This window comes from Sander lucioperca, chromosome 3 (assembly GCF_008315115.2).
Source record: "Sander lucioperca isolate FBNREF2018 chromosome 3, SLUC_FBN_1.2, whole genome shotgun sequence".
Lineage (NCBI taxonomy): Eukaryota > Metazoa > Chordata > Actinopteri > Perciformes > Percidae > Sander > Sander lucioperca.
In genome coordinates this window covers 15,329,277-15,348,132 of record NC_050175.1, presented here as the reverse complement: position 1 = coordinate 15,348,132, position 18,856 = coordinate 15,329,277, and the positions used below count along the sequence as shown (strand labels likewise).

The following is an 18,856-nucleotide window of genomic DNA, read 5'->3' as shown; positions in this document are numbered from 1 at the left end:
AATTCCTTCGTACTGCAATATATATATATCTTTACTGTAGTATTGGGCACTGTAGTTTTTAGCAAACATTACTTGAACAGGAGTACATTTGTTGGAGACTATCAGCAACAGATTTGGAGTGACAGTCAGTATTTACGGCTTCAGGATGGATGGATGTGGGTATGACTCAAAATAAACTACAGTGCCCATGTTTATTAAATAATGTGTCAACAGTGTGGCACACTGGTGTGTATTTCATAGTTTTTGGACAACAATGGAGTCTAATGGCACAGAGGAATAATATCACTTCTAACTATAGAATATCACTTTCACATTCATTCATCATATTATAAAGCTGAACTAAAGATATAATTTACTTAATGAAACATTCATTTGGCATGCTTCAATGTTGGTTTGGATGTAACTTAGACGCAATAGCCAATCAGCACCTGGCAGCAGTGATATGTAGTGTTCATCTTTTGGGGAAACAACAGGCAGCCACTGTTCGCAGCCCTCTGTGGCACGCTGGCTGGAGAAGTTGTGGAGGTCATATAGCAAAGGGAGGCGGCACATGCGGCTGAGCTCATAGAACTGTGGAGGGGCGATCCACAACTCCCGTGCCTGGTAGCTCTGGAGGACCTCTGAGGGTGTGGACCACTGAAACACACACACACACACACACACACACACACACACACACACACACACACACACAGAGAGAGAGGTAGTGTTTAACAACTGTACAAGTGTGTTTTCCCTCTCCACTAAATACTGTAGTATCCCTTTACTTGATCAGCTGTTGCTATGGAGATGACACCAACCAGAGCCACTGTTAAGTTATGTACATAGTCTTGTACCTGCTTTCATAGTCAATGAAAAGTGCCTGGGGAGAGAAAAGTGCCTTTGGAGAGTGTCCAAAGTGACATTTTCACATTACTTGTTTTGACCAACCGTCCCAAAGATATTCAGTAAAGCCTGACCGATACTGGATCTTTGAAGCCGATACTGACAACAATATTTGGGAGTTTGCTGATAAAGATAAGATATATCGACTGACGGTAATTTTAAAAAACACATAACATAAACAAGTAATTTTGACAACAGATGCCTTCAATTTTCTTTTTTATTGTGATAGATACTGAATCATATGTCTAACAGATAGTTGAAAAAAGTCTACTTTTAAGTGCTCTATGGTGGACAAACTATGGGCATTTTTGCTAGAAGAAAATGACTGAATGTTTGGTTGATCAACAGAATGGATGCGATTAATTTTCTGTTGCTTGATTTATCAATTCATTGTTATAGCTCTAATGACGTCATTTTATTTATTTATTTCCCTGTAAAGCACTTTGGTCATGTGTTCTATACTTGATTTATGCATCACCTGAAAGCGCACTATTTCCTTTTCATCATGAAGTGTGTGGGGGATCTCCCTCAGGCAGCAGATGAAGAAAGCTGTGTCAAACCTCGTCACACCGTAACGGCCTGTGGGAGTCAGCCAGTTGCCCCACTCATGTAAAGCCCAGATGTTGGGCCACACCTCCAACTCTCTGCACATCCTGATGAAGTTGGAGGGGTTCTGGTTCACCAGAGCCCTCCACTTGGTGAGTTCACTACCGCACAGTTCGCTTACATTGTTGTGTGGTACTTGATCAGTGGCACACCTGTCCTCTATGCTTTTTAACAAACTTTTCTCTTCCACTTTAGGCACAACCAGGAGCACACCGGACTCCTCAAACGTCTCCCTCAAGGCGCAGATCCGGAAGGCGACCTCTCCCGGGATGGGAGAGCCCAGTTTCAGTCGGTCTGTGGCGAATATTGGAGGTCTAGTCTCCACCGGCTGGGTGACACTTCTCAAACCAAAATTAGTTAAGTTCCTGAAAGATTTAAAAATGTCCAGCCATTCACTCGAAAAGTCCGAAGAGTCCACCATGCCGCCTGGAAACACATACGCATTAGGCATGAATCCACTTTTACTGCTTCGCTTAAGTAGTAAAACCTCGTAATCAAAGCAGGACTTGTGCGGCAGGTGTGACCGTCCGTAGCTGCTGCCCAGCGGTGAACCCGGGGCGGCTGTCAGCGGTGTCCTTGCCGATAAACAGTCTGCACCGAGCCTGTGGCCTGCGGCTAAAATAAGAGTGGCCGCCTCCTTCCAGTGCTTCAAATTGGTATTCATCCTAGAACTACCAGAGTGTTTTCTTAATTTTCGCTAAACGCTCTCGGAACATGGATGTGTTTTGGTTCCTCAGACTGCTGCCTCGCGATATTTCTTTGAAGTGACGTGATTCGGGGAGGACACGAGCTGCTATCGCCACCTGCAGGCTGGATGACCTACAGAGATGCAAACATACAGGTTCCCCACCAGAAGGCAATAACTTCTCAAATTAATATCTGTTATTGTCGGTGTATTTTATGGAACTGATGGATTTCATTATGTTTCCTCAATATATTAAAATCGAATAATTAATATATTTTGCACATGCTGGATGAATCTGAAAGGCCAAAAATCCCAATAGCTATTGAGTTAACAGAGAAGAGATTGACAATAAAACTTCTGAACTTATGATGTACATTTTTTTTCTTTTCTTTTGCAAAGTACCTGTACAACATAAGTACTTGCCCACACAAAAAAACTGTGCTACATTATAACATGGCTCAAGTTTTATTAACCTTAGACCTGATTAAAATCGGTGTTCCATTTTCTATTGTGGTTCATTAACAAACAAAACACATTCCATTTAAACAGAGTATGTGCTTTTTGTATCAAAGTATCACTTAGTTCCTCTCCAAACTGCTTTGATGTAACAAGTGGTCTACAAGACAATCTTTACACCGGTGTGAATCTAACATGGTGAAAAAAGCTCTCCTATCAATTTGGTAAAGTTGTTTAATTTACCAAGGCTACAACAATACAAAGTGTATAGCCCATATTTTGAATAAAATATGTAATATGGACATTGTGCTTTTTTATTGTTTTTGGCGTTGATGTTTTACCATCTTCAAAATTCAACATGATTTAGATAATTAGGATTTCGTCATTTTGCACAGCATTCCAACCTTTTCTGTAACTGATTAAAATGTGTAACATTTGAACTCTTTCTGCTTTCTGGCAGTTCAAACTTAAGTGAGTCAAAAATGGTAAATTGTCTCAGTGTTAAAATGATCTCACTATCTATACACAGTATGCAGTCTCAGCTACCTGCAAAACTGTTTAACTGTAATATCACAATTCAGTAAATAAATACAGCCTGCTTTCTCACCATCTAATTTCTAAGTTTTAGGGATTGTTTTCTTCCCCAGTTATAGTTGATATGCAGCGCCGAAAGTACACAGGCTCAAAAGCCTGAATTCTTTCTGTAAATGCACTTAGTCAGATCCTAAGCCCCAGTGAACGTGTCTGAAACTTGCACTCTGTTATTAGTCATATATTATTGTTCTCAGGGTTACTGAGTTCATATGCTAATGTATTAGCTGATTACCACGTGCAGGCGAGGCAGTCTGTCTGAGGCGACTGTTCAATTGTTTCATTGAGAACATGTCCTTTGTATTTCAGCAAGTGCCTCGAGAGCTGCAGCCACCAGAGGAAGTCAGTGATACAAATCAATAGTAGATTAGTAGAACTTGCAGATATTCGTGCATGTCCTGTATCCTTTTGTTGAGGATGTCATCTTTGAGATTAAGTGCCTAAACACAGAAATTGAATCCAAAGATAACTGAATCCAGTTAGACTTACATTTACAATATTATAAATAGTGCAAATACAGAATGCACTGAAAAAAATCACAAGAAGAAAGACAAGAAAGTTAGTCTACACCTTTCTTGTTTTTGTCCAACGATATGGACAAGTTCTTCTCATATTCAGCTCAACCCATTCTCATTTTGAAGGCTATAATAGTCTGCAACCAAAGGTTGGAGTCAAGGGGGTACTTGGGTCAGTGAAGCAAAAGCTTGACTTTAATTTTATCACAATTGATGCTGAAGTGAAGACATGTTCATAAAACAATCCGATAATACACAGATTAAAAAGTCTATTTGTGAAATAAACAGAAAGAACATTACAGTGTAAAAGTTGTCCGACAGAGAGAGACGGAGAGGCAGAGTAGAAAGGGAATGTAACACACAAACACATACATGTATACACACACGCACACACACACACACACACACACACACACACACACACACACACACACACACACACACAGGTGTCATATATCCTTATCAAAGAAGCATTGTGAAGAAAGTCAGGTTAGGTCAGCTCAGAGGGGAGGAGGTGTTTCAGATTTTTCTGTTGAAAATTGAAACTTTTCCTGAAAGTGTCTACAGAGTTACCTCTGCTTCCCTGTCTTTACCCACCTCCCATTCGTCCAGGGCTATCCAGGATGTCCAATCAGATCTGGGAACCTCCCACTGAAGGAGTGCGCTCACAGGGAGCCCCAGGTTTTCATTTGCATTAGACATTCCTGCTCTCCTTCATTTAACTCAACCCAGTAGAATTTGTGGGTTCATATCACTACCTGGTCTGAAACATTCAAGGTTCATGGAGCATCACTGAGGTGGTTTACATCAGTCATATGTAAGTAAAACACTTGTTGAAATATTTATTTTTATCTATCTATCTATCTATCTATCTATCTATCTATCTATCTATCTATCTATCTATCTATCTATCTATCTATCTATCTAATATATAATATAATAATCTATCTATACACTAGTAAAAAAGCCTCATGATACTTGTACTGAACTGCAGTGAATTGACTTAAAATCTTCGCACAAACATGTTTATACAAGGTGAGTGACTTCTTGGTAATAATGGTGGTCCTCTTACAGCAAAGCGATAATCCACCCTAAACCAAAATAAAGGAATTTCGCTGCTTTTCAGTAGATGAAGTCTCTAAAATACTACACCTGTCAACCCTTTTGTGAGCTGCTCCACTAACAGTTAATGTTGTAAGATATCTCTTGGTGTGGCTATTTGTGGCTCAGAACCACTGTGCCACAGTGACATATTGTCATCATCTAGGAACCTAACGAAATGTTGTGCAAAGTACAACTTAAAGTCAAAATCTGGATAATGGCATTTTATGGTAATAACAATCTGTAAAATCACATTTTAAATACATTTGGTTTTAAGTGGATTTTCACTGACTTGTTTTACTTGTGTGAGCCTTATTGTTTAGCTAGATAAGAGCAGAGGGCACAGTGCTCCCCTATAAACCGTAAAATTAGATTAGATAACTTAAGCAACAAACTTAAGCAACTTCTCTTGTAATAGTTAATGTAAATGGTTATTCCTCTCTGAAATACATTTGGGTTTTCTCATGCACCAGCAGACAGAAATGGAGGAAGGCAACATCACGAAGAGGAAAGAGTCGCAGAATGGTTCCACCGGCCACAGCATGGACTGTCAGAATAAAGAGAAGCAGCCTAAAGCTACTGTGCTTCAAAAAGATGTGAGTGTGTATCTGTTTGCCTGACTTTGTGTGCGTGTTCCTGAGAACAAGTCTCATTAGATGTTCACACAGTATGATCCCACCATCAGTACCTTTTTGTAATGGGGGGTGGGCTGGAACTGAGTACCAGGCAGTACCTCAACAACCGTCTCTACATATTAACTCCACAATGATCCACTTAGTGGTGCTGTCCAGGCCCCCTAAGCTCCTTAAACCCTAAAGTGAATTTAGGGTGACTGAAAGGGTAAATCTCACTGGATAAATTAGGATTATTATGGCAAATGAATACCTCATTTCCCCTCACTTTCTAAGGTCACATATCTATTTACTTGAGATAAAAAAAAATCTTTTGACATGTCTACATTCTTGTGGGGGAGTAATTTGTATTCTTCCTAAGCATTCATTCCATGTGCAAATGGACAATAATCACATGATAGTGGTAATTATTAGGTTTGTGTGCTCAGATAAAACAAGACTGAGTCTACAGCCATAGGATCAGCTGGGTAAGGCTGGACAGTAATCTAAATGCTAATGTCAACATACTAACATGCTTAGATTTTGCAGGTAATGTTTATTCATTAGTGTTTTAGAATGCTAACATTTGCTAATTCGTACTCAACACAAAATACTGCTGAGACTGGTGGAAATATAATTAGTTTTGAAAGTATGTGGTCATTATTGACCTGCTGGTAGTGCTGCTATACATGAAAAGCCAGTGGCCCACTAAAGTCATTAGAATACATCCTAAGGTCACAATGGATGTGTGTACCAAATTTCATGGGAATCCATTAAGTAGTTCTTGCAACCTTTTACTTACTGTAACACCAAACATTTCAACCTTATGGTGGAAAAGTCAGTGAATCACCAAAGTCAGGAGGCTTCATCCTCTGGGGACCATGAATGTATGTAAAAGCAATCACCACAACCCTCCAATAGTTGTTGAAATATTTCAGTCTGAATCAAACATCTGAACCAACCGATTGATCCCCATAATTGGACCCACTAGCATGGCTAAAAAGTTAGCTTAATGTCAGTAATTATAAAAGTCAATAGAAAATTAGATATTAAAAATTGCATTAGCATAATAACAAACAGAGATAGGACTTTAGCACAAATATACAGTTTGGATTTGAATACTTTTCCAAGTGTTTATAATTCTGTCTGTCTGTCTGCGGCAGTGCTCGAATTATCTTTTTGTCTTTAAGGGGGTCTCTCTCATAAAAAAAAGTTGGCACACCCTGCACATAGCCTAACAAGGCTATACAATTAAATAGCCTAGGCGCGAGTGGCGCTTTTGCCCAGTATATGCGCACGGTAGGCCTAGGCTATTATCTTGACACACGCACACAACAGACAGAGATTTATTTTATTTTTTTTTTTTTAACAGAAATGGAGTCCTTTTAATTAATTTCAACATATTATTGATTGTAATAGTCCATATTTCATTTCAATTTTGCAATACAAAGAAATAGACTAAACGATTTAGTCTGAGTGTCATTCTCAATTTCACAATGAAATAAAACGTAACTCATTTGAACCAGACCACCGTCTCAGATATCTTCAGTGTCAAACACAATAATGCATGTAGTCTTTAACTTCTACACAGGGAAAATGCACTAACTGGCAGAAATGAATAAAGCCATTGCACAGCCAAACTATGTTCTAGTCTTATAATGTACACGTAGTGATAACAACACCTGGGTGTTCAGTCGTCTCGTGTGTTGAACCGTGGAAATAAATAGACAAACTATTTTGGAATTTACACTGAGATGTTGTCGGGAAGCCTATTCACTGAATATTCTGCCATCAGAGATTGCATTGTATTGCTGACAGGTGTTTCAAAATATCTGGGAACTTTCCGGAGCTCTGAATGGCAGAGGATAGCTACAGATTTATTTATTTAAGATGTATTGGTGGTATTTACCTCAAAAGCACAAGCTAAGCTAAAAGCAAGGTGACTTCTTCGGACTTGCGAGTGCTGTCAAATCGATCGTAGCCTATACGGTTTGCTCACATAGCCTAGTGGTGTGGTGGTGAAGTGCAGTCATGCTGCGTTCATGAGCGTAGGGTAGGCTCAGGTCTACGTCCCGTAGTAGCCTATATTTTATATTTTTATTTAATGTCTTTAATGGTAAGAGACCGTACAGGGATGGATAATGAGCGTTGTTTAAGATTAAATTACAATGCCACATATGGCAGACACCTTCAGATGTGAGAGACCCCCTCAGATTTTTGACTTTGTTGCTTTCATGGGAGCCAGTCCTCACTCTGTGGGAGCCATGGATGTATTAAGAGAGCTTGGCTCCCTCTGGCTCCCACGTAATTCGAGCACTGGTCTGTGGACAGATTAAGTTACCGCGATAGTGTCACGACCGTACAAGATAGAGTCACGAGACTTTACATGTGTGAAGTTCTTGTGAATGTTTCATTCCATTCAGTGAAAACTCTGAACCAAGCCTTCATCTTCTGACTTAATTGGTATCATAAATTGTTACACAGTTTTACTCCGTGAAGAATGATCTGCAGGAACCTACCTTGAACCAATCCTCCTTTCCTCTGCTGACCCTTTCTTATCTATCTGCTCTCACATCATTAAAATTAATAGAGTGAGTTATTGAGTGTATATATGTGTATATATTATTGTTGAACTTTTCCCTGCTCCGTTTCACATTTTTTCCCAAACGCTTGTAACGGCTTTCAGCATCAACTTACAGAGGTCCAGTCAGTAGATGATAGGACATGAATCACAAAACAACCGTGATCGGATTGTTTCATGACAATACTTGACGGTTGATCAAAATGAAGGCTGAGTTTGATGGGTCTGGTCTGAGCAAGGGGGGCCGGAAGTAGGGGGGTACAAAGTAGATTGTGATTGTGATAGACTGCGATTTGGCGTCACAGCTGGTGTTGACCCATCGCAAGATGGTCTCTAGTTTAATTACTATTGGTTCATCAAGTGCTTATTGCTGCAGTGTTTGCAACATTACAAACACATCCAGTACAGCAACATCCAATCCAATATTCACTTGCATTTTAGCTTTGGTTGGCCTTCACCTGATTTAGTAGTGGGTTTACAATGACCTTTACACATGGCTGACTTTGTGTGGGAAGATAGTTTAGATAAGAGGGACCTTGAGAATGTGGTATCCTTCTGATATCAAACTAAATTTCCCCATTAGATATCTCCTTATGACGTGTTATACAGGACCATCTGTCGAACCTATCAGCTGACAGACCAGCTGTCTGGCCAGCTGACCATTTGTGTTTAAATAAACTGTAGTGAGGATTGACCCTAATTACAGGTTGTCCTTATCATAAATAACATTTAATCACAACCTCAATCCCAGAATGTTTTAAACACTATTGACATTAAACATCAGAGAGTATGTAAAAAGGAAGGTTTCTTTTCAACAATTTCTGGATTAATTTCACAGAAGCATTCAAGAAATTCAACTGTGAGCATTGAAGTAACCCCTCCACCGTTGTGTCTTCATCTGTGTGCTCAGGTTGGTCTGTTAAGTGGCATCTGTCTTATTGTGGGGACGATGATTGGCTCAGGCATCTTTATTTCCCCTAAGTCAGTTCTGCTGTACTCTGGAGCTGTGGGACCCTGCCTCCTCATCTGGGCTGCCTGTGGTGTGTTAGCCACTCTGGGTGAGAACGGCAACCAAAACCAATACATAACTTTAAGCAGATCAGAGATGTATGTCTCTCTATTTTTATATCTATAACATGGACACAATACTGACAACAGAGTTTTTGATGTAATACACATATTATCTGTAAGATCTTTTTCGATCGTTGAAGTCAATGGTGTACGATATTGTTAAGATATTAAGATATTATTTTGCCACTCCTTGGCATCTTCTTATGGGTTATTTTACTTGATTCTAAAGCAAAAACATACTATTTATAGGTAAAACTTGATTCTAAATTTAATTCTTATCCTGCTTAATATTATATTTATGTATGTGTATGGCAACATCCTCTAGAGAGAACATCAGAAACTAGTTTAAAATGTCAGTTGGTGTTTGCTTGTGATCTTTCTGTCTTTGTAAACTAAATAATATAAGGTTCTGACTAAAGGGTCACAATGGGCAGAATGATGTCACTGAAAGTACACACAAAGAAACCGACACAATAAGCTGTCAACAACGAAAATGAATTGCTTGGTAAGGAGACTTTGATTGCTGCTGCAATTCAGTAACTGTTTTTGCATTGTACGCTTATGTATTAGTCATGCTGTTGTTTTTTGTAATGGAAAAATGCCAAGATTTCCACATAACAATGCTGCTCTTTATGGGGCTTGTAAAATAATTTGTGTTAGTGTGTTACATCTTGCAGAATTTAGATAAACAGGACTTTGCTCTTAAGTGTGGAGGTGGTAAATGTTTATCTGCACTATAAAGGGCTGGTTTGCAAGTTTCACAAAAAGCAGCATCGCTGACACACTGAGAAGGTCTGTGTAAAGAAAATATAAGCTTCAGTGGTTTGTCGTTAAATGACTTTGAACCTTTATGACAGTTAAACATAATGTTATTTCACAATAGTTTTTATGGTCACTATGGTCTTGGCATGCTTGACCACTCCCAAATCTTGAAAAAAAATTACTTTTTTTTTTTTTTTACTGTCTTTGGCTTTGAGGGTGTGCAGAGGGTTTGTTCAAACCAAATGTTTCTTGGTAGGAGAAATTTCAAAACTTTCCTTTAATTGTCTACCAGAAGAAATTATGAAAGTTCCCTATGAGTGTTTTTTTTTTTAAATTTTTGCATCTGTCCTCGTCTCTCTGTCTCTGTTTTTGTATTTATTTGTATGTGTCGCTACAGGAGCACTTTGCTATGCTGAGCTTGGCACCATGATCACCAAGTCGGGCGGAGAGTATTCGTATTTATCGGAGGCTTTTGGCTCCCTCATAGCCTACCTTTACTCCTGGACCACTGTCATGGTGCTGAAGCCCTCCTCTTTTGCCATCATCACTCTGAGCTTTGCAGAATATGCCTCTGCTCCTTTCTACCCCGGCTGTACGCCTCCTCTTGTTGTTACCAAGTGTCTTTCAGCAGCAGCTATATGTAAGTTTTACTTTTGAGCCTTGTGACTTAATGGTAAAAAGCAATTTAACACATAACTTGTTGATCACATATTTAAAGCTGTTGTAATAAATGTTTTTAACAGCGGATCAAATAACTACATGTAATGTGAAATGAGTGACTCATAATGATAAACCCCAAGAGAATTAATTACTGGCTCTGCAATTCCACCACATTTTCGCAAGTTTTAGCATTGTTTTGGTTTTACATCCTGTTAACCATTTGGATTGAGTTACAGCATCATTTTCAGCCAACAAGAAGCTGTTTTAGCTAAAGGATCTTATAAACCCATTGTTCACTACCTGCTCAATCACATGACAGCAGACAGACAAAGTTGGTGACTAGCTGGAGCATTTAGCAGCTAAAGAGACAGATATTTTCCTCAGGAGTTGGTGGAGACCAAAAGAGAGCTAAAGCTACAGTGAAAGTTGGGCTTACTTTGTCAGGTGGCCAAAACATAACTCCAAATAAATCCTAATGCTGCTTTACATCTGCTGGACTGGACGTATCAATAAGCAAGTGTTTTCTAATGCTGTGTTCACACCGAATGTTTGTTTTTTTGGGGTATTTCAGCCCCTAATGGAAAGAACAGCTAGATATGAAAGGGGAGAGAGAGGGGGGTGACATGCAGGAAACCATCCCAGGCCGGACCCAGACCCTGGACCTTCTACGTTGAGGCATACACCTCTATATATGTGCGCCTGCTCCACCAACCGAGCCAACCCGGCCACAGTTCACAATGAATTTTGACCTTGCATTACTCGTGTTGACCGAAGGATCATTTGTATTAAAGGTGCCGTAGGTAGGATTGCGAAGATCCAGGACTTAGCCAAAAAATGTGAACATCAACAACTTCTCAGTCCTTCCCCCGTTTCCGCTGTTTATCAGTGTTTTAAGGTCGCAGCGCTGCCTGGAAGGAGACATTGGGGGCTTAAAACACCATTGAGCCTTTCCGCTAATGAATGTGTGTGCATGAGCAGTGATTGACACGCAGTTAGACACCCCCCCTGGCCCTGATTGGCGCATCTGAACAGGGAGCTGTGGATTTTTGCAAATCGCACTACAGGCTGTAGGTGGTGCCAGAGGAGTCCGATTTTTTTTTTAAATTACCTGCTTCATGTAGTTCTACTCGAACATAGGGTCTGTTTCAGCAAATATGACAGAAAGTTAGTTTTATAAATCTTACCTACTGCACCTTTAAGTCGCGTTAAGCCTGGTTCACACAGGACGATTTTAAAATTGTCGGCCGATTTTCCAATCCTGAGAGACCCCACACACGGCGATAAAAAATCACAGGTCTAACAGTTTTGGTCGTACAGTGTGTGGTGCGCAGCACACAGCAAACTCAACACATCACGCACAAACCGATTTGAATCCCGAGCATTCCCAGGTCAGACGGGAAGTCTTGCAAAATCCCTCGAGATCAAACGTGACTTCAGAGTAAACAATCATGGCGGACGAAGAGGATGCAGTGGCGTTAATTTGTAGTTTGTTTTTAACCGAAAAAAAACGTTATCAAAAGAAAAGGCGATGGTCAAAGAAGTGGAGACAACGCAAGCATGGACTATACTTGCTATACTTATCTCCGATGTCCACCGGACTTTCTGGTGCGCCATGCCGCCGGCTGTTTTGATTTTGTTTCCTGGTGCTTTCCTCGCCGCTTCGTCACCTCGCTTTCTGATTGGCTACACGCCACAGTCCACAGGCTGCGTGCTCGTTTGTCCCCGGGGGACACCACACACGAGGAGAAATCGGGCCAAATAAATCCAACATGTTGGATATCCCCGATTTGAGATCGGAGCGGTCCCGACGTCCTTCCGAGCAGACGAGAGCAGTCTTAACACACCAAACACGGCAGGAATATCTGATCAGATTATTTTACGATAATCGGAGCATCCTTAACATTGTCGCAAGGGGTGAATTGGGGCTAAAATCGGCCTAATTATCCTGCCGTGTGAACCAGGCTAAACCCTACTCATCGAAAAGAAGGAGGGGCTCCATGTAGATACCACTGTTCTTTTCACCATTCCTTTCAGTTATCAACCATGGCTGAAATAACCACTATTGCTGCTTTGTACGATGTTGTGGAACTCCCAGATATGTTGGAAACGTCGTTGTGTCTGGATTCATAACATCATCATGAGGTGCACACAACTTGGTTTCCCCACCCACAGACAACTACAGTACATTCATTATTTAATCCATTTCTGATTTGACAACGTCAGCGATGTCACGAGAATTTTAACGCTGATAGGCTTTTGCGACACAGCAGCACCCAAATTTCTATTGAATAGTCTAGTTGCATCTTTGCATTGACTTTGTATGTAATCTCGCCACGTGAAACATTTTCTTTGTGTTTGGTGTGAACACAAGATAACAAGTTTTTGTGATAATATGTAATGTGTTTACAGCTTGTTTCTACTACCCCCTAGTGGCCAACAATTGAATTGTAGGTTAAAATGGGTTTCCCTGCCAAAAACATTGGCTAGTCATTTTAAAATGAACTTGCTATTTGCAGACTTGAAAAAAAATGATCTAAAATGAAAGTAAAAACAAAACAGCTAACCTGGTGAATGGTGTTCAGTACAGTTTGCAATTAGCTTGTCTTGGGACTGCAGGGCAATGCAGTTCACTAATGGCTTGACAGCAGCGAACAAGACAAAGGAAACAAAGGAAAAATAAAATTGTCTACATCTATGTCAAAGGGGAAGGGACATTTTTGAGTAATAAAAATATAGAAATAATCTTCTTTGAGGGAGACAATTCATTTAAAATGTCTAAGTAAGAATGTTGTACTGTATATTCTTCGGTTTCTTGTGTCTTCTCAGTTTTGATCGTCACCGTCAACTGTTTAAGTGTAAAACTGGCAAGCTACGTGCAGAACTTCTTCACTGCAGCCAAACTTTTCATCATCCTTGTCATTGTGGTTGCTGGCATGGTTATGTTAGCACAAGGTGGGCCTGCTTGCACTATCTGTGTCTTTGATATACAACTCCTCTTTAAAAAAAAGTTGATGAAATGTTTGATAGTAACCATTGATATTTATATATGTATTGTTGTGTATTTGTGTCCAGGAAACACTGAGACATTCTCAAATGCATTCGAAGGCACATCATCGTCTTTTGGAGCAATCGGACTTGCATTCTATAATGGGCTTTGGGCTTATGATGGATGGTAACAGTTATATGTCACTTTTTTTTGCCCTTTAACATGATGTATAGGACTGACCACACTGATCTCTAAAGCAATGCATTGAAGTGTACTTTTTCAACCGATATGATGAGCGATGAGCCTTTTCCTGCTATACTGACTTTATATAACAAGCACTGTGACTAGCCTTTCAACTGCTCTCGAGCCTTGTGCCCTTTCTCCAAATGTGTGGATTCAACCCTCGGACAACTTTATTATTATCTCCAGAAAAGACCATGTTTCACATAGTGCAGTTACAACAGTTAACCAAGTTAGGGTTTGCCATCTACTGATAGAAAAACTCTCTAGCATGGTCAACAGGTATATGAATTCTATATCCACATGACGATAAGATACCATGTTGTTGGATTGCAGAAACATGGCAGTGCTGTGGGACCCAGTGCGTGGCAGCAACTTCCCCAGCTGTTTACTCAGGTCTTGTGCACCTGCAGGGGTGGTTTATGTGCAGCATTTTACTATTCCTCCATTCCACCAGTCAGCCGTTGGTCGCTGTGTTTGTACCTGTGGTTGTACTTAAAGAATGCATTCATTGAATGGTTTACAATGTTTAAGTCTGCCGTTTTGAGTTAGATTCTCCTCTTCAGGAGCAGGTCCTTTTCCTAAGCCTGTGACTGCACTCATTGGGGTTACCACAACAATGCCTCTATCCACTATGCTGTGACCACCTGGGAGATTTTAGCTGGCCTCCTTCCATCTCCTCCTGGCACTGGAGTGTGTGGCAGAGCATTGTAGCCTGACTAAGGTTCCTGTCTTTGTAATGTGTAAGGTCAATTTGGGGTTCATTCTCCATTCCAGTCATTTTTTCAAAGGTGGCCTCATGTGATACACTCATATACTTTCATTTGTATGTCATGTTGGGATCACAGCATGTACAAGTGTCAGGCTTTGTCAAAAAGGCCAATTAGATGGCAAAGCCTGTGTGAAATACCACATAGAATACAGAAATACCATGATATTCTTTCATGAGTCTTTGTGTCCCAACCGGCAACGGCAGATGGACCCCCCACCAAGAGTCAGGGTCTGTCTGAGGTTTCTGCCGGTAAAAAGGATGTTTTTCCTGGCCACTGTCGCACCAAATGCTTGCTTGTGGGAAATTGAAATTGTTGGGTCTTTGTTAATTATAGAGTGTGGTCTAGAGCTACTCTATCTGCAAAGTGTCCTGAGATAACTCCTGTTGTGATTTGACCCTATAAATAAAATTGAATTGAATATTGAAGGGGTTGCAGAGATTTCTTACATAGGACTGCAGAAAATAAAAAATAGTGGCTGAGCAAATCCATGCAAATTTCAGTGTGGTGCTCTGCAGAGGAGAGTGGTCAGTCATTTATGTTCTTTATATCTGTGATTGAATAACTGTAGTTTTTTGTATTTCTTATTTTATGGCAGTATGCTACCTTAAGAAATGACACATTGTCCTTGTTTTCTTAGGAATCAACTGAATTTCATTACAGAAGAGCTGAAAAACCCATTCAGGTTAGACAAACTAAAACTCATCTTTCCATGTTTAAGAGGTTCTTTTACTACTCAGTAATGTTTAAGAGGAATCTTTACATGTGAAATCTGAAATGTTTTTATTGTAATTATGTAATGGTCATTATACAAATTTAGAGCAGCATGTCTGACAGGGTAGGCTGCACAAAGTGCACTTGAGTAAATCGATTTTCTGTCAATTCATCTCAGGAATTTGCCACTGGCCATCCTCATTGGGATCCCTTTGGTATCTGTGTGCTACGTGTTGGTCAACGTCGCTTACTTTTCTGTTATGACCAGCACTGAACTGCTGTTGTCTCCAGCTGTTGCTGTGGTAAGAGGCATAGACGATTGACATGGTTATAGAGAAATAAGAGTTTTTAAATTAGTTTGTAATGACTTGGTGTTGTGAAATGAATGTACAGTAATGAGAACTGCCTATAGTAGCCAATCATTTTTTTCATGTGTGGACAGTTTTTGTTTATATATATATATATATATATATATATATATATATATATATATATATATATATATATATATATGTGTGTTAAATGTTGATAATTTTATATGAAACCTCACTGAACAGCTCAGAATTCATTTACTCTGCTCCCTTGTCTTTTCTGAAACGTTTGTTTGTGCCTCTTTAGACTTTTGGAGACAGAGTCCTTCACCCTTTGTCTTGGATCATTCCTCTCTTTGTTGTCTTCTCTACATTCGGCTCTGCCAATGGAAGCTGCTTCACTGCTGGCAGGTAAAAGAGATAATGTGACAACTGTCACATTATTTATAAAATAAAGATGCAAAATAATTAATTGTTCTGTTTGTGTGTGTTAAACTATGTGGTGTGCATATGTGTATGTATGAGAAATAAAGCACAAGTAAATAGTTTGAAAGTAAAAGTGAGCATACTGACGTGCGTGAGGTGGAAAGACTTTGACAGACGAGAGGAAAAAGATAGAAGTACAGTACAACAAGAATACAACAGCACAAAACATATTTCTATATCTCTCTCTTCTCACAGACTGGCCTATGTATCTGGTAGAGAGGGTCACATGGTGAAAATTTTATCTTATATTAGCCTGAAGCGCTACACTCCAGCCCCTGCTCTCATATTAAATGTGAGTCCTGCATATTTAATGAGTTCCCTTGTATACATTTCAATTTGGTCAATGTACATCTGACTTTTTAAATGTTTAAGCATTTGCATGGTCTTTCAATATGTGTTGTGTACAGATTGTGACTATTTAAAGCTTAACAAAAACATTGTGTATAGTTTATACAGGACATGAACCTAAAACATAATTTGAAAAGTCTTATCAATATTACAATATCCCATGCAAGTTTAGATAAATAGTATATTTACTGCCATGTAAAGTCAACAAGATATTTGGATACAATGTTTGGTTTCTTTCTGTTTCAGGGTATGTTGGCTATTTTCTACATAATCCCAGCAGACATTAACACCCTCATTAACTACTTCAGCTTTGCTCAGTGGGTGTTTTACGGGCTCACAGCACTAGCTCTCATAGTCATGCGTTTCACCAGGAAGGAGCTTCATAGACCAGTAAAGGTGAGGCTCGCTGGGCTGGCTGATTCTTGTTTCCAGGCTAGTGTTCTGGTCTGGTGCATCGCTAACTTGACACTACAATCTGTAACTTTACAGCAAAACACAAAATCAGATGAGTCTGGTGCCATGTTTCTGAGATTGTTTCAAGTTATTAGATGTTGTTATGCAGTGGAATTGTTATTAACTGATTAGGTAGCAAGACAGTGAATATAATATATACGGAAGTGGTGAATCTAGACAACATCTGTATTGTACACTGGACAGGTGTGACCTGGTCACATTTCCTAATAGAAACCCCAATATAGGCTTACTTTTTGAAAGTTTAACCAAGCTTTTGCAAATGCACTGTTTTATTTGTCTCACCCCTATGCAATAGATCATATTTTAGTGTTATTCTTCTCATGTTTTATTGGTTGTAAATTAAATAGAACCAAGTTGATTTTTGAATCTCTTAAGGCTAATGCAATATTTGTTTGCAGTTGCAGAAATTGTAAAAGTATCCATCTGAAGCTATATTTTCTTTTAAGGGAAATATACCTCCATATACATACGCCTGCAACTATAACAACAACATTGCATACTTTTAAGAGATTTGGGGTTGTGAACACAGGGCAGAAATACAAGTAAACACTAAACAGTGTAATTGTGTGATTACTCATAGGTGCCGATTGTCATAGCAGGCCTAATGGTCGTGGTGTCCTGCTACTTAGTCCTGGCTCCCATCATTGATAAGCCAGAGCTGGAGTACCTCTACTGTACTATCTTCATCTTCAGTGGACTTCTTCTTTACTACCCTTTTGTCCACCGGAAGGTCAACTGGGCACGCAAACTCATGAGTAAGTTTGTTTTTAATTCTTACTGAAAATCAGGAGTTTTTCTCAAAATGTCAGCTATTGAAATATTAATATTAGTTCTTGACCATCAGTATTGAATACATGGAAAATAATGTGCTCAAATGGTCAGAAACAAACATATGAAATACAGTGTTATGTTGTGCTGACGTCATTGAGTCCATATGACTTCCATCCCCCTATAGGGCCCATTACCATGCATCTCCAGCTGCTGATGGAAGTAGTTCCTCCTGAGAAAAGCGAATGAGAAGGGACAGAGCTGACAACCAGGTCAACTTCTGCTGCTTGTCGTGAAACATGTCGAGGCTGGTTTCGGAAAATGCATGTTTCAAATCTGATGCCCAGAGTGAATCAGAGCCAAAAATCAGATCTCACCTCTGCTGAATAGCTGCATGACAAAAGTATAAGGGGATGCAGTGCACTGTATCCATCACCCTGCGCACACTGCAAAGTATCTTATCACATAAAGAAATAAATCATTGACAAAAACAACTTTTTTTATGAATATAACCAGCACTTATAGGAATCATTAAGCGACCATGGTAAACATTTCTTCATGTAGTTAATGTGCAATAAAGTTTTTACTGGGCCAAAGATCACTTGATGTAGAGCTTCTAGATGATTTAGATATGCATGAATCTGCACTTGAGCAACGAAGTAAACGTTTTCAATGCATTGCAGAGACAACGTGAAGGCTCAGTAGATTATGCAAGAAGATTTGGAAACATGCATTTATGCTTCTGTGGTTGTAAACTGATACATCAGAGTTTCTTTAATGATATCTGCACATTATTTAATAATAGTCTCACTCATATCTTTAACACTGGAACATACTGGAACAGTGCTGCATTGTGTTAGCTGATGGTTATTAAATGTATCAATCTTTTAGAGCATAAAGTGGACATCAGCAGATATCCCTACTGTGTCTTCCTGACCTGAGTGCTCTTGACTAGACACCACAAACTGTATCCCAACAAATATGTTGGAGTTGCTTCTACTTCTGATAGTCTAAATAACATGATCTACACCAAGTTGACAAAAAATACAAATATCTCATACTTCTCTTGTGGTAACAATTAATTTAGTGGTCTGTTCATGTATTTGTGGGCTATGTGTAATACTTGATGCAAGAAACGTTTTATGGAAAAGACTGGGTGATTATGTTTGTTCCCACAGTTATTAGTGAGAGCAATAACATTTGTGATTTGGTCACAACTGTACACCAGATGTCAG

At 39.5% G+C, this 18,856-nt stretch overlaps 2 protein-coding genes across 7 annotated transcripts in view; one reads left to right on the top strand and one right to left on the bottom strand.

Moving 5' to 3' along the window:
* Positions 1-2,212, bottom strand: part of nudt19 (nudix (nucleoside diphosphate linked moiety X)-type motif 19) — an 8,695-nt gene extending 6,483 nt beyond the window's left edge. For 2 of the 3 annotated variants that reach the window (XM_035999349.1, XM_031314263.2), the window contains exons 1-2: positions 1,364-2,212; positions 357-636 (exon numbers count right to left, since the gene is read on the bottom strand). In XM_035999349.1, the coding sequence (XP_035855242.1) occupies positions 357-636; positions 1,364-2,155 (1,072 nt within the window). In that variant the 5' untranslated portion in view covers positions 2,156-2,212. The remainder of the gene's footprint in view (positions 1-356; positions 637-1,363) is intronic. The other variant, XM_031314264.2, reaches the window with a different exon arrangement.
* Positions 2,213-4,425: 2,213 nt separating this feature from the next.
* On the top strand, positions 4,426-18,537 carry slc7a9 (solute carrier family 7 member 9). 4 transcript variants are annotated; one of them, XM_031314260.2, is made up of 13 exons: positions 4,426-4,555; positions 5,316-5,435; positions 8,942-9,089; positions 10,262-10,504; positions 13,351-13,476; positions 13,597-13,696; positions 15,161-15,205; positions 15,413-15,536; positions 15,853-15,956; positions 16,227-16,323; positions 16,626-16,775; positions 17,434-17,608; positions 17,809-18,537. In XM_031314260.2, exons 2-13 carry the CDS (start codon positions 5,322-5,324, stop codon positions 17,868-17,870), a joined length of 1,488 nt encoding a protein of 495 aa, XP_031170120.1. In that variant the 5' UTR covers positions 4,426-4,555; positions 5,316-5,321; the 3' UTR covers positions 17,871-18,537. The 4 variants fall into 4 exon arrangements, with proteins under 4 accessions (XP_031170120.1, XP_031170121.1, XP_031170122.1 ...); XM_031314261.2 differs by having other exon boundaries at positions 5,313-5,435; XM_031314262.2 differs by lacking the exon at positions 16,626-16,775.
* The last annotated feature ends 319 nt before the right edge of the window (positions 18,538-18,856 follow it).

Coding starts and splice junctions, on each gene's coding strand:
- slc7a9 (XM_031314259.2), top strand. CDS start 5,304: ATGCACCAGCAGACAGAAATGGAGGAAGGCAACATCACGAAGAGGAAA. Junction 15,206..15,412: donor GAGCTGAAAAACCCATTCAG/GTTAGACAAACT, acceptor AATTCATCTCAG/GAATTTGCCACTGGCCATCC. Junction 15,537..15,852: donor TGTCTCCAGCTGTTGCTGTG/GTAAGAGGCATA, acceptor GTGCCTCTTTAG/ACTTTTGGAGACAGAGTCCT.